The sequence below is a fragment of the Clupea harengus genome, chromosome 25 (assembly GCF_900700415.2).
Source record: "Clupea harengus chromosome 25, Ch_v2.0.2, whole genome shotgun sequence".
In the NCBI taxonomy this organism is placed as follows: domain Eukaryota; kingdom Metazoa; phylum Chordata; class Actinopteri; order Clupeiformes; family Clupeidae; genus Clupea; species Clupea harengus.
Window position 1 is genome coordinate 10,965,872 of NC_045176.1, and position 23,341 is coordinate 10,989,212.

At 42.7% G+C, this 23,341-nt stretch overlaps 2 protein-coding genes and 1 long non-coding RNA gene across 3 annotated transcripts; all 3 read left to right on the top strand.

The window, feature by feature from the left end:
- Positions 1 to 526: 526 nt before the first annotated feature.
- On the top strand, positions 527 to 12,901 carry mmp16b (matrix metallopeptidase 16b (membrane-inserted)). Its single transcript, XM_031562915.2, has 10 exons — positions 527 to 1,187; positions 6,511 to 6,659; positions 7,536 to 7,664; positions 8,781 to 9,085; positions 10,486 to 10,647; positions 10,963 to 11,183; positions 11,393 to 11,531; positions 11,673 to 11,823; positions 12,200 to 12,315; positions 12,456 to 12,901. Exons 1-10 carry the CDS (start codon positions 1,062 to 1,064, stop codon positions 12,827 to 12,829), a joined length of 1,872 nt encoding a protein of 623 aa, XP_031418775.1. The 5' UTR covers positions 527 to 1,061; the 3' UTR covers positions 12,830 to 12,901.
- A 3,276-nt stretch (positions 12,902 to 16,177) lies between these two features.
- Positions 16,178 to 18,495, top strand: LOC105900550. Its single transcript, XR_001162398.3, has 3 exons — positions 16,178 to 17,790; positions 17,972 to 18,017; positions 18,398 to 18,495. It is a non-coding gene; the product is annotated as an uncharacterized LOC105900550 (long non-coding RNA).
- A 1,733-nt stretch (positions 18,496 to 20,228) lies between these two features.
- LOC116219499 (procathepsin L-like) lies at positions 20,229 to 23,244 on the top strand. The gene is made up of 5 exons (XM_031562803.2): positions 20,229 to 20,237; positions 20,834 to 20,969; positions 22,271 to 22,404; positions 22,750 to 22,856; positions 22,944 to 23,244. The coding sequence occupies exons 1-5, from the start codon at positions 20,229 to 20,231 to the stop codon at positions 23,041 to 23,043; spliced, it is 486 nt and encodes a 161-aa protein (XP_031418663.1). The 3' UTR covers positions 23,044 to 23,244.
- Positions 23,245 to 23,341: the final 97 nt, after the last annotated feature.

The following is a 23,341-nucleotide window of genomic DNA, read 5'->3' on the forward strand; positions in this document are numbered from 1 at the left end:
ATTGATGAGCCTGTAGAGGAAAGATCCAGAGTATGGTGAAAGACTGATTCAGCTATCATTGGCACTGAGCTCTGGGATGGCATCTGGTGGTCGTCCAACAGCCAAAGAGCCGAAGAGGAAGGGGAAGGAGTAATTTAAATGGATGTTTTAATGAATGCCTGAATGGAAAAAAAGATTAATTAATTCATTGATTAATTGTTAAGTTGTGTGGACTGGAATCAAAGCACAGCTGTCAACACAATGCATTTTTTGCAGTATATCAGAAGGTGGCACATAACCGCTTGTACTCGAAAAATTGTGACGAAATATTACCACCTAGTGGTAAAATGGATTTCTGAAAGCATGCCCTCTCAAATGGAAAAAAATAAACTGCGTTAGCAGGTGCTTCAGTGAACAGTAGGAAATTGTTCGCTTCAATTCCACTGAAAGATATTGACAAGTGATATAGGTTAGTAGTTATGTTGTGTTTTTTGTGCCATGTTATGTTATATGTCGCCTATTTCAATTGTGCCACAATTTGAAAGCAATATTTACTATCAAAACATTATATGCATGGGACGTGTTTTGTGCTTGGCAGTCGTATTTTTATAAGATTTAACATGTTACCTTTACACTTAAAGTGTATTCTGGCATTATGAACGGCGCTGCTCCCTATGTAGGAGAGATGTGGGGGGCGGGGGGAGTGAACTTCAAGCTTCAAGCTGCTGAGACAATCAAAGCGCAGGCGCCAACCCGTGGGTATCATCGCATACGCGCATAAATGTTGCTTGGTACAGAAAGGCAGGCTGGGCAACTGGGAAGGTGACTGTCAAGAGCAGCGGAAATGCGTTGCCAAGATAATCGAGCCTGGCAAAAAAAATCCGACATGGAGTGTGGTTAACCATCCAGCAGCGCCAGCACAGTTTCATGGATGCATGTCTCCCCCCTGCCTCAACACTCCTCTCTGTAGGTCGCAGCATCTTTCGGATCCTAATGGCTTTTCTCATCTGACGCGCGAGGATTTTTGGACAACACCTCGACAGATTTTGTATTTATTCTAGCATCGAACATAAAACATAAACATGATTTTAAAATCATTTCATAAGCGGAAAAGACTGGAACATACATGCGCAGGAGTGCTATGGTTGCATACTTCGCTTTGGATTTTATGTGCCGTGTCCGGAGACGAGCATCGCTTCAGCGTGGAGGTAAGCTTGGCCCAGTTCTGGGGTTGGGTGTTCAGACTGTGAGTCCGTTGGTCCTGCTTGATGATTCCCATTCGTTACGAATCACATGCAAAGAACATCTCCGGAATGAATTGAAGCATAATTGCGTTGTGTTGGACTGCAATAGCTGGCCATCAGTATCGTCATACTAGAATGATCAAATTTTGCACTGTACTTCATGGAGGAATTGACTCCGTGGACATGGAACATGTATGCATATGCACAGCAGTTTACTGAGTGTTTTCTCAAACGTGATCAAAGTGTCATGAATCCTTTTCTATTCTATTCTGCTTTTATCATTGCACGTAGAATTTATTTTAAGCTCCTGAAAGCTGTAGTCTGTAGAGATGTTGCTATGTGCTCACTTCAAGTGCTCAACCCCTACAGACAGAAAAGTGAATGTGACACCTCATTCTATCAATTTCTTCAATGAAATGACAGACAGAACATGATGCAAGAACACGAATGACACGGGTGTGGACCCCGAGGAAGAAGCTCAAAATGTTATTAAATGAGCGAGCAGCATAGTCTTAGCAAACTGGGATAACTCCAACGTCTATCTAAAGACGTTATGAATTGTAAGGTTTCAACGAGAATTGGCGTCAGGTCTCTCCCTATCCACTGCTTCCCTTAGATATGCTCGTAGATTAAGATTTTAGCAGGACACGGTGTTACGTAATAAGATTTAGACCCTCTGGCCCACATTATTTAGTGTCAGACCTGCTGAGAGGAGAGCAGGGGATTCAGTGCTAGCGCCACCAGATCAAAACAGAATCCCACATCTGCTCTTGTTTTGGCAGCATGATGCAAACAGAATGCTGTTTTTCCTTGTTGGAACCCTACAATCATGAACCTTTTAAGGGAGGCTGATCTGGACACCCCAACTATTTTCAGCACCTAGACATTTTTCAGCCCAGCTGTTCAGAGCTGAAATTGCTGTTCAAGTATTTAGCATACAGATAAAAACACCATCATCCCTGTTCTGTCAGGTGCTTTGGAGACAAAACGTGTGCTGACTACATCAATGCTATGTATTTCTATGTACTTGACCACTGTCCACTGTTCCCCTTCACTAATAGTGCCAAAGGGAACAAGGCAGTGACCTGGATACGACTAACCCCCACCTTCCTTCTGCTCTGGTAACGTATGGGGCTGCCCATACTGCACTGGCTGTCTGCTGTGTTGTTGAAGGGCTGTGGACTCTGGCAGCGGCGGCTGCTGCTGCTGCATACTCACTGCTCAGGTCACTGGATTCATATTAGCTTGATTAATAGTGTGGGAGTGTGGCTACGCCTGGGGAGAGATGCCATCACAGGCCTGGGAACAGGCTGGGACCTTCAGCAGAGAGCACTCAGGGAATCACTGCACCCCGAGCCATTTACAGTAATACACAGGACTACCAATTAAAAACAGCGGGAAAAGAAATGTGTTTCTCCTTGTCGGGCAAAGTGCCCATGGGGCAAACTAAGCAACAAACACAAGCGGGAGACCTTCATGGATCTGTGTGTGGCTTGTGCCTCTTTGTGGAATTGAAAAATTGGAGTGCTTGTGCTGTGCACTTCAGGCGACTAATTGGTCCATACACAGCCACACCCGAATCCATTCCATTGAAAGCTTCTCACTTTTATTGGAGTATCGTATGGGTGCCGCAGGAGCAATCAGAGATTCACAATCTGCTCAAATGAATCTGCAGATCGGCGTTAGCCAAAAAATGTGCTACTGTATTCCATGTGCACTTGCGTGCTCTAGCTGTCACTGATGATGGACAGCATAGCCTGAATCTGAAAACAGCCCTTAAAAAACAATCGCACACTGCCACAGGGAAAGCCGTGTTGCCATCATGTAATGCAAGAGAAGGGTTAAAAGGTATAAGTAAATCAGGAAAAATAAAGGACGATTGGAAGGGGAAGGCATCCCATTTGCAAATGCACATTTGGACTCACAATATCATTTCCTTCTGAAGGTCTGGAACCTGCGTCTCAGCACAGCTGTGTACCAAGCAAACACACAGCTGATTAAAGGCATAAAAAGCGGATAAAGGGGTGGTTTGGCTTAGGAGCTGGAATCAGAGAGGGAGCGAGAGAGAGGGAGAGAGAGAGAGAGAGAGAGAGAGAGGGAAATAGAGAGAGAAAGCAAGGGAGCGAGCGAACGAGAGTATGAGAGAGATAGAGGGAGGGAGAGAGAGAGAGAGATAGTGGGGGGTGGGGGGGGATTAGCTGGCGTGGCAGTGATAGCTCTGAGAGCCTGGAGTGAGTTGGTGCATAGGCAGCTGGGTACCAGGGAGACAGCTGTGGGTTAGTGTAGTGGAGTCAAGTGAAGCTGCGTGGTTGTTTTGCTCACTGGGATTGGCCAAGCCTGACAGTGACCTCTCAGCCAACCTGGGAAAGCGCTCACAGACAGGAAGTTGAAGGACAGGAGGTCGTGTGTACATTAATGCACAACAATAAAGAAACACTAAATGTTGTTAAAGAAAATAGTTTGTACTGCAAAACTGAAATTGAGCTGCAGAACCGCTCTGGATTTGACAGTATTTAATTCAAACGTGGGCTTGGTACAAAGTTGATATAGGTGGAGTTCACTGGATTTAGTTTGGGCCTCGATGACTCAAAAGTGATTTATTACTTGGCCCTGTGTGTTGCATCACCGCGGGCTGTCGGGACATCTGAAAGTGGTAAACAAGAACGGTGACGAATGGCGAGAGTGATTGACAACACTCCCAAGCATCGGGACACAACGCATAACTCACTGTGGCGCGGGACCAGAGGTGAATCAGATTGCACACATGCCGCCCATGTGAAGGACAGCACAGCACAGCACAGCACAGCACAGCACAGACGGCCTGGACGCACCATCAGCAGAGCTCATTCACAAATGGACCTGCACAGCATGGAGCTGCCCACTGCTTGGGCTCACATGGAGGCATGGTGGCTCAGCACTGAGTGTCCCTACTGGTCATTGTGAAATATCTCTATCTCTTTGCCTGGAGAGTTATCTGGTGAGACACCATTGTTTTCCTTGACATGCTCCTTGAGCCTCTTCTGTGATGTCCCTTGTTCATTTGTTAGGGCTATTAGTGTTGACTTCATTTCTTGGCTTGATCTCATAAACCCATTTATATATAAATGTGCTTGTGCCCCTCAACACACGTGGTCTGTGCAGAAGCATTATTCATGTGGACTCTCTCAGTGAGTAATATCTCAGTAGCACATGTATAGCCGCTGTGGCCAGCCTCTGAATAATTGAAAGGAAGTGATACCCGCTAAGACGAATGCGCTGTATCCGTGGTGCTTCATTTCCATGGAGACCCCTGGGCATGTGCCCACCGGGCTGGAGGGAGCCAGCCGGCGGAGCCTACGCAGCCTGGCCTGATGAATTATTGACATGCACCCCGTCAGCTGGCGTGTTCCCTCACTTCCTGGCTTCTGCGTGGCGTGGGGTGGGGGGTTGGGGGGTGGCAGGGGGGGTGTCGATGCCCACTCGAGGAGGATCTGATTGAATGGAAGGAAATGGTGGAGTGATTGGCTCCATCTTATCACGTCCATGTGAGCGCCTAGCGTGGAGGCACAGCTGTGATGTTAGTCAGCGTTGCTCATGAGAAGTTCTCCCTATCTTTGGAGCCATCTTGCAGTGATGAGCGGGTGTGACAGGAACACACACCCAAAACAGCAGAGATGGGGCTCAGTCTGGTACAATCAGTCTGGACATGTGTTGTGTGCTGCAGCATCATGTTGTATCAGTATTGGAATCGGTTGACCTGTTGGGAGACAGAGGTATCCCCTCTCAAGACGTGCATGCACACACACCAGAACATGTGTGTGCAGGCATGTAGTGCCCACACTCTTGAATATACGAGAACAAGCAGATCTGTGGATTTTGTGGAGTTACCCAGGTGCGTTGCTAAGAGTTGAAAATATTCAGGGCTTAGCCCAGACCTGTAGGGGGATCTGGGGAAATTGTCCCCCGGGGATTTTCTTTCTCTATTTCTGACAGCTAAATGCACCATTTTCACACAGTTTGAGACAGTATGAAACAGTATGCCTAAAGACAGGGCCCATCATCCGTCTGACTCACGTGATTACCCCATCCATTATACCGCACTGCTTGTCTGCATGAAAACACGTTTAGGCCTATGCTAGGTCACACTGACACAGGACATGGACAGACTTTTATAGACAGAAATTACGTTTCATGTGAACATCGTGCTGTTTGAATATCAGAAAACAACGTCAGCCTTAGGTAAACCGAGTTGTAGATAGGCCTACACATAGTGTTGTCTGGGGATTGATTTTAAAACTGGGAGATAATAAAATTGATTCTAAACGGTTGTCATTATTTGATTCCCTTTTACCTTGCTTGTGTATTGCCCAAATTGGCCAAATGGTCAGCAAAAGGAGATTGCAACAGGAGATAACTCTTCCTCCACCTCCTCTGGCCTCGTCTGGGCCTGCGCCTTGTTTCCTTCAGCCTTTAAAAGTGTATTATCTCCAAAGCCTTCAAGTCTTGCCATCGTGAATTAGCTGGCTAGCTACCACCAGATGCCAACATTGACAAGCCCTGTGTGCTCACACAAAATGTGCGATGTCAAGTGGTGTGAAGTAGATCTGCTGCTTGAATGACACAGATGACCCAAAACGTAGGATACCTGTGTTTTTGATCAACAATATCATATTACTTTCAAGGGCTTTAATGGATGATCAGAAAGACAGATAAATAGATCTGCTATGAAAAATATAATACATTTTTTTATTTAAAATTTAAATCTAAATAAAAAATTGAGATCTGGAGCTATTCATAAAACCTTTGGGGCTGTAGCCTCAGACGCCCAGGCCTAATGACACCCATGGACTAACCCTATGACTGGCTACCCATGTTGCACTGCTTTTAGCAATCTGTGCCTTTTAACTGTGCCCTCAGGCCAGCTGTTACGCACTGGAGCAGTCAGTACAAAGTGTTAGAAATACTAGTCATATTTAGTCATATATGGAGACGAAATTGAAGTCTTTGTTTTTTTGCTTGTCTTTGAACAATCAGTTAGATGCAATAATAAGTATTGACAAATATTAATATATTCATTCTTTCATTGATTCATACAACAATACGTAATTATACTTCCATTGCATTGTGTTTAATTAGTCAATGTGTCTATTATGAGGACAATGCTGGTAACATGTAAGTCTGTCCACATGTGGATTAAGTCTAAGCTAAGAGCAGCCCATGATAAAATCTCTCTCCCACTCTAGCTCTGCTCTCCCTATCCCTCGCTCTTTCCTTTCACTCACTTGTGTTTTTTTCCACTCTACTGTAGGCTTGGCTGCAGAAGTATGGCTATCTCCCGCACACAGAACCTGGAATGGCTGTTTTGCGCTCAGCACAGACCATGCATTCAGCCATTGCTGCCATGCAACGCCTTTATGGCCTTAATATCACAGGGACACTGAACAGAAACACCATAAGGTGAGCTTAAATCCAAATTCAACAGACACACCCACACACACACGCACGCACTCACACACACACACACACACACACACACACACACACACACACACACACACACATACACATACACACACACAGACAGAATCTGTCTCTCAAACATATTTGCATACACACTTTTAATATATGAACTCACAAAACAAAACAAAAAGTTGTGTACCAGCATTTTGAAAAGTGCTCCAGATGTAGTGATTTATGCAGTGAGGCTTAAACACTTGAGAGATGTCTGTATGGATAGTATGATTGATGGAAGTTATATCATAATCTCCCAATAAACTTTAAATCTGTGCATCAGATTTATTCAATGCAAATATGTGCATTATGGCACTGATATGCCCTGGCTAGTCCCTATAATACTGGCTAGTCATTAATTATACTCAATCTGCATCTGTGCGACAATTTTATTTCAAGGCAAGATTTTTTTTTCCCATTAGGGTGCATTGTTCAAACAGTACAGCTAAGATTATTTTTCAGTGGCTCAACACAATGCGCTTGTCAATGCTGAATGATGGTTGTTGTTGTTGGTGACAGGTGCTTTTTGGAGTATTTTTCAGCCATTATTTATCTGCTGCGTAGACATTAATGAAAAGTGGCAACCATTACAAACAGCTTGCAGTGATAATGAATCTTGTGCAATGTGGGATACAAATGCTCAAGTAGCCAACGCCAAAAATAGATGAAAGTAGTCAGCCAACAGAACCTAAGTGCAGGATTTGTGATGAGCAACATGGGACCTTTGGGGTCTAAGACAATAGCATTAACCTGCTTAGCTATTGAAAGGAAAATAATAGAGATGCCAGCCATGATGTACTTGCATCATGTTCTTCTTCTCAGCTGGATGAGGAAACCCCGGTGCGGAGTCTCAGATCCACTTAGCGACGTGTCCAGTTCCGGCTCCCGGCCCCGCAAACGGCGCTACGCCCTCACGGGCCAGAAGTGGCAGCGCACGCACATCACATACAGGTGGGAGTGAGTGAGGAAGATGACTTGTCTGGTGTGATGACGAGCTGAAGCTCGGTTAGCATCAGTAACCTTTAACAATCTGTTTTCGAGTTAGTCGCCTCTTGACTTGTAATGACGTAAACGTCTCGCATGTTCCACGATGTTACACGGGTAAGTCGCCATGAATACATTTTCTCAAACTCCCCGCACTGCAATGGAGACCCGGCCGGTACACGGAATTGAGAAACCTCCTCACTGCATTCTGCTTATCTCTAACCTTTCAGGGACATATTCTAAAAGCTCGTAAGTTTACATTTACGAAGGCAGGGAGGAAATATAAGGTTCTCTCACCCCAATTTAGACTAGACCGACTAGAGCATGTGATAACAAAACTGATGTATTCAAATCCTTCCTCCTGTGATTATTTTTTAATTGCTGAGGCACCTATGCAAATGGGATGTAAATCAGTACAGGAAGGGGACAGGCTGCTGACTGCGTCTCTTTCTGGGAAAATCAGAGGAAAGAGAGGAGATTTTCTTTTTTTTCTGTGTCTGTCAGCGAGAGATAAAGACTTGAATGTGAAAGTTCAGCAAAGCTACTGCGGCTGGAACAGTTTAAAAGTAAACTCTCAGGCTTCTAGGATTCGAAGGGACTATGGTTTTGGGAAATTGCTTTCTCGCCATCTCCAGGTTTTGTGAGTCTTGGTTTGTGTGTGTGTGTGAGTGTCTGTGTGTGTGTGTATTTTTCATGTGGATAATGCACAGTCTCACATAAGCAGTTGATTGTTTCTGTGCTCCTTAGAAGTGTTTGTTCCCATCATCATGGGGCCCCTTCATTTTTGTATCTATGTGACCTAGACTGCAGTAGAATTCATTGATTGCCTAATTTGTTGTTCAGACAGTCATGGCGCAGGAATTACATTCAGTGCCAGGATATTTGTCTTTATTCAGTGCTTGTCACACATTTCTCTATGCAGGAAAAAGGCTCAAATGAATCATCAAACATACAAATACAGCTCCATTTTTTCAATATAAAAATAGTCCCCTAGAGTAACACAGTGAGTTTCCAAATAGATTAAGCCCAGGAGAAAAACGAACTTTAAACCCAGCAATCATAATCATTTGTTTCCGTCTCCAGCTTAAAGAATTTCACACCCAAGGTGGGAAACCATGAGACCCACGCTGCCATCCGCCGGGCGTTTGACGTGTGGCAGGGTGTGACGCCGCTGCGCTTTGAGGCTGTGCCGTACAGCGCGCTGGAGAGCGGCAAGCGTGAGGTGGACATCACCATCATCTTCGCTTCAGGTTTCCATGGCGACAGCTCCCCTTTTGATGGTGAGGGGGGCTTCCTGGCGCACGCCTACTTCCCAGGCCCTGGCATAGGCGGGGACACCCACTTTGACTCGGACGAGCCCTGGACCCTTGGCAACCCTAACCATGATGGTGAGAACGAGCTCCATGAACAACGTCAGCCACCCTCTCATGGGTACTTATGTTTGGGCCTGTGTGTGCCTGTGTATGTTGTGGAGCGTGGATGATGTGTATGTGTGTGTGTGTGTGGATGGGATGGGGGGTGGGTTGGTGGTATTCGCTGGGAATATTACTGGGTGGCTGAAGCCACTCTTTGATGGGGTAATCAGATCCGCCACTTTGTTGCATCCAGAGGCACTTAACCTTAATTACCTAGACTGCAAGACCTGAGTGCTTTTAAGACAAGCGCTCCAGCATAGCGATAATGGATAGCAGCAAACACAGGCATTAGCCAGCAGCACTCACACTGCTGTCTGCCAGCCTGAAATCACTCGCTTTTGGCCTTTATGACAGTGTGTGCTCTGAATCATAATTACAGCTTCTCATTTAACCCATTAATAGCGCAGGGTCATGGCTCTTGAGGTCGCTGGATTATCTTGAATGTTGACCATAGTACTATCTGATCTGCAATACTAATGCTATTGCTGACACCAGCTAGAAAGGGCTTAAGGAATAATGCAAATCTGGCAATGGCAGGGAAATGGTTTGAAGTTTTTCTTCTGTCGTATTCTGTTTAATGAAATTTGATTTGAAATGCACTTTCTTTTACTTGATGATACCATCACAGAGGAGCGGGACCATGAAGCAGAGCCTGTGCTGAAATTGTTGTGCTTATGTTAGTCATGTAGGCTGATTAAAGTCAAGGTCAGTAAAGGTGATATGGGCGCAGTATGGCTCACGGATTAATGGACATTATCCTGCACACGTTCTTACACTGTATCATGCTGGATTCCTGAAGCCAACAATTGTCATGCACACATACAGTGCTTAGTGAGACAAGCCTTGAGGTGTTTGCTGTCAGTGGAGGTCCGGTGATTTTTTTTTTCACTCTTGTACATTGTGCATGTGTGTATTTTTACTTCCCTGTGTTTTCGGGCAATATAGGTCTGTTCATACGGCATGTTGTGTAAGACAGTAGCCACCCCCCCCAATCCCCCCACCCCCCTGCCCATGGCAAGGACGAGATTTTCTCTTATGTTTTTGCTCCGGGTTGAATTACTGCATGTGTTCAGATCACCATGCATTCCCTCGGCTTTCACTGTCAGTTAGCTTATCTGAGAATGTGATGCACCAAAATGCCATGACCCCAGATTACAGACAAGATTATATCTGAAACACGCTACTTAACTCGGAATCCATGCCAGCTGCTGTTACATAGCACAAAATCCACATTATTGTGAAAGCACAACCAAACTAAAACACACCTGAAAATCCATGGACTGTCTGGACCTGATACTCATATTAAAGGAATATTGAATGCCCCGGAACTGCTTGTAAATGTGTATATTTCTGGAATTTCTGTCTTTTTAAAGGCAATGATCTCTTCCTTGTGGCGGTGCACGAGCTGGGCCATGCTCTTGGACTGGAACATTCCAATGACCCCACAGCCATTATGGCCCCCTTCTACCAGTACATGGACACAGAGAGCTTCAAGCTACCGCATGACGATCTGCAAGGCATTCAGAAGATCTATGGTGAGCTACCTGTGGCACATGGTCATTTTATATTTCTGTCAGTTCATCCATAGGATGATGGGTAACTATAGGACCTCTTGGGGAGACACGAGTCTATGAACACTAGTAGATTGTAGATCCAACTTTTTTCTTTTAACCGTAATGAAAGCTTGTGTGCAGAAATATAAATTTTGTTCTCCAATTTGTTAGTGGTGCTGGCCGTATATACCTCTGCCTGTACCTGGTGTTGCCATTCATTGCACCCTGTCTGACAGGGTCGTCATGTTAGACCAACCACCTTTATTAAGACCACTCCCATCTCTCCGATCTCAACAGGCCCTCCAGACAGGAGCCCCCAGCCCACCAGGCTGCTGACGACAGCTGCGCCCCCACGCCTGCAGCAGCCACCCTCCGACCCCCGCAAGCACGACCGCCAGAGCCGACCACACCGGCCTCCGCAGAAGACAAAGACCACTAACCAAAACTCCAAACCCAATATCTGCGACGGCGGATTTAACACACTGGCCATCCTGCGAAAGGAGTTGTTTGTATTTAAGGTACCTTTTTTTTTGTGAAATCAGGTGTTTTTGGAGGATGAGGTCAGGATTTATTGAAAAGGAGACAGTAGATTTTCAAAGATATGTGTATTAATGTTATTTCTACTCATTGACATTGACAAGTGACAGTAAACTTTTCAACTATTCTAAGAAACGCCCATTGAAGGCATAACTATGCTAATCCCTTGTTTGTCCACTTCTTTTTCTAGGACCAGTGGTTTTGGAGGGTGCGAGATAATTCTGTGGTGCCGGGGTATCCGATGCAAATCAATTACTTCTGGAGAGGGCTGCCTTCTAAGATTGATGCAGTCTATGAGAACAGCGAAGGGAAATTTGTGTTCTTCAAAGGTGAGAATGACCTTTTAAGGTTGCTAAACTTTCCCAATTTGTATTCGTTCTCAATGTACACATGGTCTCTTTTAATGCAGAATTACTGTGGATTGACAGTTTTTTTTATTTTGTTTTGTTTGTCTGCCGTCGTTCTTGTAGGGAACCGGTTCTGGGTGTTCAAAGACACGACCCTGCAGCCTACATATCCTAAGGATATTTCACTGTTTGGTACTGGGATGCCCACTCAGAGCATTGAGACGGCTGTCTGGTGGGAGGGTGCTGCAAAGACATACTTCTTTAAAGGGGACAGGTTAGTGTTGCAGACCGAGCCTCTGTCCCTCAGCACAACAGCATTCCCGTGTGAGCACTGCTAGCCGTAATGATTGTGCTTAATTATGTGGAGCTGCCAAGTTGCAATGGCAATGTCATTAAAATCCTGAGAAAAGCAAAATGTCCTTAGCCATGTACTGCAGCATTCTTGGCAGGAAATTGTTCATAACTGCTGCCTGCTGCTCTGCATTAGCAAGTAGGACAAAAGGGGGTGGCAAATGTTGTGGTTGTTGCCATGTATCTTTGGGAAAACTTTACAAAAACACTGTTGTGCCAAAGCAGGTTTTGCTGTCTGGTAAAGTCTGGCTTGTACATTGTCCTCATTCGGTCTGCTTACTGCCTTACACCCTGTACAGATACTGGAGGTATAATGAGGATTTGAGGACCATGGACCCTGGGTACCCCAAACCCATTTCTGTTTGGAAGGGTATCCCAGAATCCCCGCAGGGGGCTTTCGTGGACAAAGCTAATGGTAGGACTATGATAATGTTTTCACAATCTAGATTAGTCTACATAACAAATACAACAACTGAGGATTTTCAGTATATCAAATAAGATTTTAGATATGATTTTTCAGCATTTTGATATATCATTAACACCTCTCTTTTCCAGCTTTATCTGCAGGATATACATATTTCTATAAGGGGAAGGAATATTGGAAGTTCAGCAATGAGAGACTGCGGGTGGAGCCGGGATATCCACGCTCCATCTTGCGGGACTTTATGGGCTGCGACCACATCCCCATAGACCCGGACAAGGACGCGGACTGGGCTCAGCCGGAGGAGCACCAGTACGACCCGGAGGACGTGGACATCATCATCAAGTTGGAGAGCACCGGTGGCACGGAGAAGGCCGTGGCCATCGCCATCCCCTGCATCCTGGCCCTGTGCATGATGGTCCTGCTGTACACGGTGTTCCGCTTCAAGAGGAAGGACACCCAGCGCCACATACTGTACTGCAAACGCTCCATGCAGGAGTGGGTGTGAGCGAGCGGGATGGCAGCGCTGGTGCACGCGCGCGTGGAGGAGCAGAGTGCCCCCTCCCCCACCCTCAATCCCCCCCCCCCCAACCCCACTAAGTCAATACCACCTAAATGCTCCTGCTGATTGAGTGTTTAGCAGCTGGTAGTGTATAGACAAAAAAAAAGTCTTGCCATGAGATCTTTGGGTTTAGGCTAGTTCAGGTCATGTGGTGTGAAGACCAGTCCGTTCTGGTCTAAAGCGGACAGGAATGGGATTCCCTCTTTGTCTGAAGGAGTTTGCTCTTCCTTCCAAATACGAGGACAAGTACTGAGTGTGCAAAGCCATCTTGGACCTAGATCTTTCTTTGTTCAAACTGAAGTGACTACACTGACAATAAAGAGCTGAAGACAGAGACTTTTCTCTCTTCTGTACACTATAGGTATATAATTTTAAGTGTGGACTTGAGTGTCCCTCTTAAAACCTAAATGTGGATGCAGACTGATAACTGAACCAAATATGACCTTACTTTCCAAAGAGGATTGCTTTTCATTTTCTGTTTCTCTCATCATTGCTTACATCATCTCATTTTATTGTATTTTCATCTTTGCTCTTGCCTGAGGTAGTAACTGAGAGCTGGAGATTGTAGACTGTTGAAGAGGTCTGTCAAAAACAGGTCCAAACTCTACCTGCAATATTTTTTGAATGCCTTAAATTCACAAATTATTTTATTCTGTGTATATCTGAGTGTATTTATGTAGATTTACATTTTGTGTGAGTGTGCGTATACCTGTGCGCAAGACAGAGTGTGTATATACAGTGTGTGTGTGTGTGTATGTGTTTGTGTGTGTACGCCATGTGATGAGCTATTCAGATGGAAGGTTTTACTGTATAGATTACCTCACTTCTGATTGGCTGTTCCTCTGAGCAGTCCAATGGCTTAAGGTGTTATGTGGAACACTGTAAGTGCATACAGATCAGGCAGGTAATCAGAAGAATCTTAGGCGCCAACACCTTTAGCCTTGTTACCATCCAGAGGAAAGAGAAGGGGTTTTCATTCTTTAGTGACTCATAATGATATTGTTCAGTCTCCTAATGCAGAAATATGACAGAGAAATGATTTATAATGCCTATGATGCACTTGTAATGTGCTAAGATACATATACAAACTGACAAATCCCAGTTATTATGCATGAAGTCAAATTGAAATAGTTTCTTGCCTCATGATAATTTCATAAAGAGTTGATCATTCATAACTTGTTTTGTCTCGAAAGCAGTGCTGTAATGAAGGTTGTAGTGACGGAAGTTACAGATGACTGTTCAAGGAAATATTGGGTAAAAAAGCATTCATCAAATAGTTTGTGTTTAAATGTGAAAAAGATGAAAATCAATCACAAGAATCTGCTTGTTCAGATTAAATGTTCCTTTTGGCTTTGGGTTGGAAGCAGAATGATATGCACTGGCGAATTGCCTTGTTTTGAAGTTTCATTTAGTACTGGACATTAGAAAATCAAACTAATCGGTTCACATCTGATTGTTTAGTAACTCTCTGCATTATAAGACTAAACTAAAATTGCAATCCTCTAACACCATCATGTGCGGTGTTCTTAGAATCTTCCAAACGTCTCTTGGTCACACACCCAGAGGAATGTGTGAATTTAATTTCATGTGTGATGTTTACTTCTGTTTTTCGAACGTGAGGAACCTACTCCATTTTGCCTTGCAACTCAGTGAGTACTGTACATGTATATTTGAACATGTTGTAAATATCTCATGTAGTATAGACTTGATATGACTAAGTGTGAGGCAGGCTGTCAATGAAGTATGAGAGTAATCATCTGCTGTAAGTACAGATGACCTATTCAACGTCACTGTTGACACGTGGCATTGCAGACATAATCCACAAAACACGCTGATGCCCTTTATGGATGTTGTCATAATTTCTTGATTCTGATTTTTATTTATTAGACTTAGTGAAGGATGTTTAATGAGCCAAACTAGTTGAATAAATGTCAGATGTTAATATAAAAAAAGTGGTTTAATGATATTTGGCTATTTTTTAATGATTCTTCATTTAACATGTCTCATACACATAAAGGTAGGGACCTAAGCATAATACGAAGACAGTCATCATGTTGTAGACTTTATAGCAAATTTAGACTGCAGTTATCCTACCCATCAAAACATTTGAATGTGTCCATAAATGTTGCTTTATTCTGAGCAACTGAAGAGCTAACATGCTGGAACTATTGTCCCCACAAAAGCCTGATCACTAGTTGCATTTCAAGTATGATTTGCATGTATCAGAGTGGAGCTCATGCTGTTAAGGTTGTTACTGGTAATTTCCGTGCCATCAAAGATCGAAATGACGGTGCTATTAATACAGCAGTCAACAGGACAGCATGGGGAGTGCCAGGGTAGTGAAGAGATGATGTGAAAGCCTGACAGGCACAGGATTGCACTCTTCAGTCTCCCAGGGTAATTTTCCCAAACAAAACATTCAGGAATTTTCCAGTGTGTATTTCAATTTCACGCGGGTGTATGATGTCTCAAGAAGATTCTTGCTTAAGATGTATATATGACACAGACAAAAAATATTGCAGGGAAGAAGGTAACATCTATTGTATACAAGTAAAAGCCTGCACTCAAAAACATGTTTTGTTTCACCAGAAATGTGTTTAGTTTGGTTAGCATTTTAATGAAGCAGAAATCTGTTATTTCATAGAAACTTCCTCAGCAGTAGAGTTGCATTTGTCAAGTGAATGGTGAAGATAATACATTACATTCATTACAGGTTATAGCATTACTAATGTAGCTTGCCACTGGCCTCCCCCCAATTCCATACAAGCTCAAATAAATGATCACCTTTTTGTGATCTATCTTTTTAATGGGGTGGCAACTGGCAACATTGACAAACAAGCTCTCATTCAGATGACTGATAGCATTTTGTCTTCCACAAATTGGCATAGCACCATCATCCATCAGGCAGGAGCCAATGGAATGTGGATAAATGCGAAATATGAGATGTATTTGGAGAACTAAGAGTTTTTTGGACAACGTGGATCCCATTACATCTCAGAAAAAGCAATCACAGCATGTCACAGAAATGTAACATCAGTGGATTGCTGAAGTGTAATGTCTTCAAGCACAGCTGAGTGGAAGAAGGAATTTCTACATATGGCCTATGGTGTAGGAGAGAGATACTGGTGAAAGCATGCAGTCAATAATATGTGATTGTTATGCTTCGCAAATTGCATGCAACTTGAATAATGTTGTGGGGAATATACATTTGTTCTGTTGTTATACATTTGACTGTTCAATACCCTGCTTGTGCTGCAGGGTAAATTAACACCACGCCCACTGACAAGGCATAATTTAAGATCAATGTAACGCTACACCCACAACAGTTAAAGAAGCTAACATGTGACGTCATTGAACAACATCCCACAATCCATTGCGAAACTCCAGATTCCAACTAACCAGAGAACCGTGAGCCTCACTCACTCACTCGCGGGATTTGTCTAGTTCCTCACTATATGTAGCGGCATGACGAACACAGATGAAGGATGATTTCGGTGAATCAGATTCATCCCCACTTTGGCGTAATTGGTAACGGTTGTTGCAGGTTAATGTGAAGTAATTTGCTGGTCATTTATGCGTTAGAACTCCAGCTATGGCCTGGCTCGACTAGTTATCCAGCTAACGTTACCTAGCAAGGTAACGTATGCTGTGACAAATTTAGGCTATCGTGATTGTTGCAGTGTAGTTTTTTTTGTAAGTTAGCGGTAATAGTTTGAATAGTTAAATGCAAGAAAAACAATTTGAAGCTTATGCCGTTTAAGATTCAGTCATTTGTTCATAGTTAAGGAATTATTTAGCCTAGATTGGGGGCCTACGCCACGTGTGGGTCTATTCTTCGTTTGCACGTGGCAACTCAAATTCAGTTAACAACGCTAACGTTGGCTAAAAGTGAGCTAAGCAATATCTGATAACATTGTATCACTTGTATAACTTTACTTCGAGGTTAATATTTCCAGTGAATCCAGGACCTATGACTACAATATGTGAGGGTAATAGACACATATGAAGACTTCGCGCTTGAAATACTTACTTCATTCAAAATATGTGTTCACTGACTTTGTTTGCTAAGTAATGTTATGTTAGCTGAACAGGTAAAATCCACATCTATATATTCTTCTCAAAGGTAGGTGGATTGTTACTGACAAATATATTGCAGAGTGGGATAAGTGTTTGGTAAACTAGCCAGAGTAGCAAATCTGATTATTTGTATATTTGCCCTGATGGATGAAGAGCATATTCCAGAACTCCCTGATTACGTGATGTAAATAAGAATCCTGAGTGCATCCATATGCCTTAAAGTGGCGCATTAGAAACTGGTTTAAAATTTGCTCTAATTTTTTACAAGGGCATTTAAAATTTTTTGTTTGGATTTGGTTTATATTCCAGATTTACACGATTGGTGCAATAAACCAGCATGTAGTTCAACACCTAGAAAGCCCCCCCAACTGGTCTGTTACTCATTTGAAGTAACTGGGTGAAATTTCAGATGGGGACGGTGAGGCTAAGAGCAGCGGCCCCAAAACAGTGGACAATTACAGCTTGTGATGCAGTACAAATTATGTTGATGTTTTTAATAACAGTGTATGAAAATCTGATTATATTTTTGCTTGTTTTTGGATCTCCATGCTCTCTTGTCTGTGTTGATTCCCAGACAAGGCAGCATGGTCCATATTCAGCCAGTGTCTCTCACGTCTGTGCCAAGGAAACTACCAACAGTAACAATAACTTATGTATCCAGTACTGATATGTGATGTATGATGACAGTGTTCAGCCTGATATTTACTCATCATTTCTGAATGCTTTGGAAGCCTCCGGCGTTGATGTAATCTTTCCTTTTCTCTCCCGTCAGCATGTTCCACTTACTGCAATGCTGGAACAGGACTGTGTGACCCCCTAACTAATAACAGGTGAGCTGAGACCGCTCTCCCTATTTCTGTCAAGACGGATGATAATGATGATTCTATTCTTGAACTCTCTTTCTGAGCTGCTGATGTTGACAAAAACACTGACATCATCCTTCTTCTGTTTGAAACAATTTTTTTTTAATCATGGGAGGAATTTTATGTTGTCTGCTTTAACTTGTTGCAGGGACAGGTGTCTGGTGTTGAAAAGGCTGTTACTTGGACTTTCTGAAGTAAGTTTAAAATCAGGCTAACAATAAAGCCCATGTAGTTAAAGTTGATCTGACTGATAAATTGTATTCGCCATAACATCTTTTGAGAGGCCAAAACCCCTGTGTATCCTCTGGTAAAGATTCTGTTTGTCCGTCCAGTTATGTAACTACTTTAGTAATGGGGAATCGGTAATGTCTAAAATACACAGGAACATTTCTCAGTATGGTGAACTAAATAACGGTATTGATGGATGATTATGATGATTTATATTCTGAACTCTCTCTCTGAACAACTGATGTCACTGAGAATTCTGATATCGTCCATCTTCATGATTGTATTTTAAAAAAAAAAACTCAATGGAAGACATTTACTTATTTTGTATTGCTTTCACTCTTTGCAGGTCAACAGATAAGTAGTATGAAAGGGCTGCTACACTGCAAAGACATCTGCGATGAGACTTCTGAATTGTACAATTTTTAATAAACTTTCGAGTACTCATTTGTTTTTTTGTCCTTTCTGTTTTGGTTGATTTGTCAGCATATCCATTGAACATTCTGAATTGTTTCCTTTGGCTTACAGCCTATGGATTTAATTAAACACTCTAAACTGCATGTGGCTCTAAAACCAATCAAAGCATATTTCATGAAATGGTACTGTGTTGGTCTTCTACATGATAAATTACATTACAATTAGAGACATTTTCCCCATGTAAGGTGTTCCCTTTGTGTCTAAAAATTAGTGTAGTAGGCTATGCAGACTTCTTACAACGCGGCCCCAAACTGAAAAAAAAGAAGGGCTACCCTGAAGTTCAAGCGCGACTGGTTTCCACCAAGTAGCAGTGGAAAGCAGAGACGGTAAATGGTTAAATCAGAAGCTTCCACAACTTCAAAGTCTGTTGTGCCGTTTTAGTTATGTTATGCTCTTGTAAGGGCAAATGTTACACCCAGGATGCTGCGCTCTTCTAGTGAGCGTCGTTTGGCACTGCCGTCTGTGCAAGTACGGCAGTCCAGACTATTCTCATTTGTAGTTCCACGTTGGTGGAATGAACTACCCAGCACTACCAGAGCAGGGGCATCCCTCTCTACCTTTAAGAAGCTTTTGAAGACCCAACTCTTCAGAGAGCACTTCCGGTCCTAACTGGCACTTCGACTAGTGCGTAACTTGCAATTACAGCAGTTACATTTCTGCACTTCTTTTTTCTCTTTATTTCATTTTGTTATATTTCTTATGTAAAGTAGTATTTATTTATTGTTACACCAGCTACCTCGATTGCGAGTGACACCAGCCACCCCGCACACAGTCTGTTCAGCCTCCTACCCTCTGGAAGAAGGTATAGGAGCCTCCGTTGCCGCACCACCAGACTCAGAAATAGCTTTATACACCAAGCTGTCAGAAAGCTAAATTCTCTCCCCTCACTCCCCCCAGCCATATCCGTCAGTCTGATACGAGGCTGAAATCCTCCCCCCCCCCACCCTACAATAACTCAGGACTCTGCAACAAAACTGTCCCTTGCACTTTTATCACTTTACCACTTACTGTTATACTTGCACTACCAATGTAACAAATACATCTCACAGGATGTCTTTTTGCTGCCTTTTTTTGCACTACCATAACCTCACTTTAAAGTAAACTTATGCTGCTGTACATGTATCTGTATGTTTATAACTATATGTATATGTATATCTATATGTCTTGTCTTATCTGTTGTTGTGCGTGTGCACTTATATGTTTCACCGTGGGAGAGTGGGAAACGTTTTTTTCGATTCCTTTGTATGTCTTAACATGCAAAGTAATTGACAATAAAGCTACTTTGACTTTCTATTGCTCGTAGCTTGACTATTCTCTCCCTTGTACGTCGCTTTGTACAAAAGCGTCTGCTAAATGACTAAATGTAAAATGTAAATGTAATGTTACACGCAACACAGCAAGTTATCTAAATTAATGTTTAACCTCTACTTACAGACACTGAGCAAATCCATATAATTGTGAATCAAATAACCTGTTATAAAAGTGTTATGATGATGGCCATCACCAAATAAATCCAGCCCTCCAGCAAGCATTTCTAAACAAAACTATTCATCACGTGTTCATGTGCAAAAGCGTGATTTAAGGTGATAGGAGCACTCACTTAAATATCCACCAGATGTCACTCATACATCACTTCACATTACTAGCAGGCCTCAGTACTTGATGAAACACTAGTCTTTTAGAATATTTTTGTTGCAGCCGTTATGCCATTGGTGTGAAATAGGCAACGTATTTCATTAAAACGCAGTCGACATTGTTGTACAACACGCCGGGTTTTGTGGATGAAATACTAGGCCTACATATTTTGTAGAATTGCCTACTTATGGTTTTTTTATACTTATGGTAGGCAATACTACCTTTGACAAAACCATTTGCACCTTGCTCTTTGGGTTAAACTAAGTAACTGGTTTAAATGAAAGGTTGTCAAATTCGTGCCTGCAGTCCTAATAATGATTAATTCGCTGCACCTGTGGCCGATTTCATTTATAAATCCTTTCGCTTGTGTGTTAGTTAGTTCGGCTAAAATGGCTTTAGTTCAATTTAACTAAACTTTCAGTGTGACTTAGCTAGACTGGACTGTCAGGGCGTAAGAGTATATGGGTACAGAATATGTCAGTTGTTCAAGCACACAACAGGAGGTTCTTGTCTTTTTTTGTTGTTGACAAGTTTGGTTACTTTCAAGGGGAAATTAAATGTGTCACTCAAGGCTCTTTTGTTCAGTGGGGTGTAGAATAATGCCCACTGAATCATTGGAGCTTATAGATGTTTGTGACTACCCTTCATTCTAAAACTCAAGCTTATTCCACAGGGTTGGTGTGGCTCTTGTTGGGCTTTTAGCACAGTTGGGTCAGTCGAAGGCCAGCATTTCAAGAAAACCGGACAACTAATTTCTCTGAGTGAGCAGAACCTGGTTGACTGCTCCACAATTCAGACGTATGATCAGGGCCGGACCTAGCACATTTGGTGCCCTAGGAAAGCTTCCCCCCTCCTGCCAAATCAAAACAGTTCTACAGTAAAGTACTGCACCTTTATTTATTACAAGAGCTAGGAAGAAATGCAAAGTGCACACTAAAGAATCAAAACAAATAAACAACTTAGCTAACAAACAATAATAATAATAAATAATAAAATAATATATGCAAATTTGCTTTCAATTAAAATTATATATTGTAAAATATGTTACACGTGTTAAATAAGCAAAATATAATAAGCAAAATAAACAAATAAATAAATAGTACAAATGAACTACAAATTAAGAACTATTTACATTCCACTCACTATCATCACACTTCAAGGGTTACAGTGCAATCATTCTGGCCTTCCTCGCTGCAAAGTCATCAATAACATCATGGTATGAAATCTGACCAACAAACTCATGGTTAATACTGATTACAGCCAGACCACTGAGGCGTTCTTGAGCCATGGTTGATCTCAGGTACTTTTTCAACAGTTTTAGAAAAACTCATCTTGGCTGAAGCTACTGTTACTGGTAGCGTTGCACTGTGAGCTGTGAGCTGCTTTGGATGTATGAACTCAAGAGTGTCATGCTCTTTGATGGTTATTTCGTTATTAAGCATTTTGGTGTATTTGGACAGCCTGACATACTTTTTTTATTCCAAGATAGGCATAGCTGTTGATTAGTTGAATCAGGTCTGATTAAACTGGCTAGCTCGCTACACCAATACTAACGTTGTTATTATTACTCAAATTTCAATTTCATGACACAACGAAAATGACGCAAATTGCGGTACAGCTGAACTTGCGCTATGTTTTGCTAAAAATAGCCTGATGACAGTTTCGACTGAATGGCAATAAGGAAAGCCACACCCCTTCACTGGCTAGCTAACGTTAGCTAACTAGCAAGATTACATGACATTATGATCCATTCGCTTAAGTTGACAATACAATAAAAATTGCATACCTTTCTCCTTGGCACTTTTCTCTTCTTCTTCCTTTCTTCTCTTTTTTGTATTGCGCCCCGGATGGCTTTTGCCTCATCATAGTTCTTTCTAGTCTCTTTCCTCGACGCTCACTTCCACACACTCGACCCATACCCATCAATGCGCTAGCATGTTCTGACAACACCTCTTTCGATTTTTGGCTCATTTTCCCCTTATGTTAGATTAATTTTTTTAATGTCAAAATATTGGTTGGAGATATAGAAGGGGGCGCAAAACACTGCCCAGCAAAAAAAAAAAAAAAAAGTATTATTATAATTTTGTTTTGCCTCTGGGCGGCGCTCTAGGCAACCACCTATGTCGCCTGTATGAAGGACCGGCCCTGCGTATGGGTGTAGAGAGGAGGATTGATGGGGGTGCGATGCCGTCCATTGCTCAAAAGGGCATTCATGCAGCTGCAAATTATCGATACATTGCTAGGGTGAGTTCTGATTTGGTCCTTTTTGTATGCAAATTGTCAGATCAGTAATGTTAAATGTAGTTAAGATTGTGTCCATGTTGATGTATTGAATGACTGTTTTTCTCAAGCGCAACAACGGATGTCAACATGATAAAGGCCCAGTTGCCACCAGAATCTCTGGCCACGTAAGGCTAACCAGTAGATGTTTTGGCGGCAGCACTCCAAAACATTGGGCCAATCGCTGTTGCTGTGGATGCTGGGGAAAAAAAGCTTCCAACTCTACCAATCAGGTGAGTATGCCACCAAGCAGTGGTTGACTGGTGGATCAGAAAATATGAAATAACCTTTTCCCCTTTTATTAGGTAGGCTATCTATGAGGAGCCATCCTGCAGTACCATATATCTAAACCATGCGGAGGTTTTGGTGGGCTATGGGTTTGAGAGAGGAGTTCATTACTGGATCATAAAGAACAGGTTAGATTGAATATTGCCCTGATTTTGAGAGGAATTTTTAAATTTCCATTCCTGTGCTGTAAGAGCGTTGTTTCCCTCTTTGTCTAGCTGGGGCACTGCCTGGGGAGAGAATGGCTACATGAGAATGAGAAGAGATGGGAGGAACACCTGTGGCATCGCCAGCTATGCCATGTATCCACTTATGTGAACCCAATTTGCAGTGATTCAGTGACTCTCAACAACACACCATAACAGTGTTTTGTGCATGAATAAGCATGTCAATAAAGTTTTCCTGAAATGTTGAGAACAATTCTTTGCTTTCTGTGCCAATGACCAAAGAAATCATTGCCAGCAGCCATGAATGGCTCTACCCTGTACATTTGTTTTGCTCTACTAGTATTGCGCGGCTCCACTCTTTAGTGTATCTGCACTACAGACAAAATGCGTGGCAAACGCATGTGACTAACCTTGGACAAGCTATGGAAGTTTTATCTGCAAGGGTGCCT

Bases quoted from the DNA above. Each gene is read 5' to 3' on its own strand.
- mmp16b (XM_031562915.2), top strand. From the start codon at position 1,062: ATGATTTTAAAATCATTTCATAAGCGGAAAAGACTGGAACATACATGC. The intron at 7,665-8,780 runs GTGGGAGTGAGT...TTCCGTCTCCAG, and splicing joins CGCACGCACATCACATACAG to CTTAAAGAATTTCACACCCA. The intron at 9,086-10,485 runs GTGAGAACGAGC...GTCTTTTTAAAG, and splicing joins TGGCAACCCTAACCATGATG to GCAATGATCTCTTCCTTGTG.
- LOC116219499 (XM_031562803.2), top strand. The intron at 20,970-22,270 runs GCCGGACCTAGC...GCGGCGCTCTAG, and splicing joins AATTCAGACGTATGATCAGG to GCAACCACCTATGTCGCCTG. The intron at 22,405-22,749 runs GTGAGTTCTGAT...TTTATTAGGTAG, and splicing joins ATTATCGATACATTGCTAGG to GCTATCTATGAGGAGCCATC.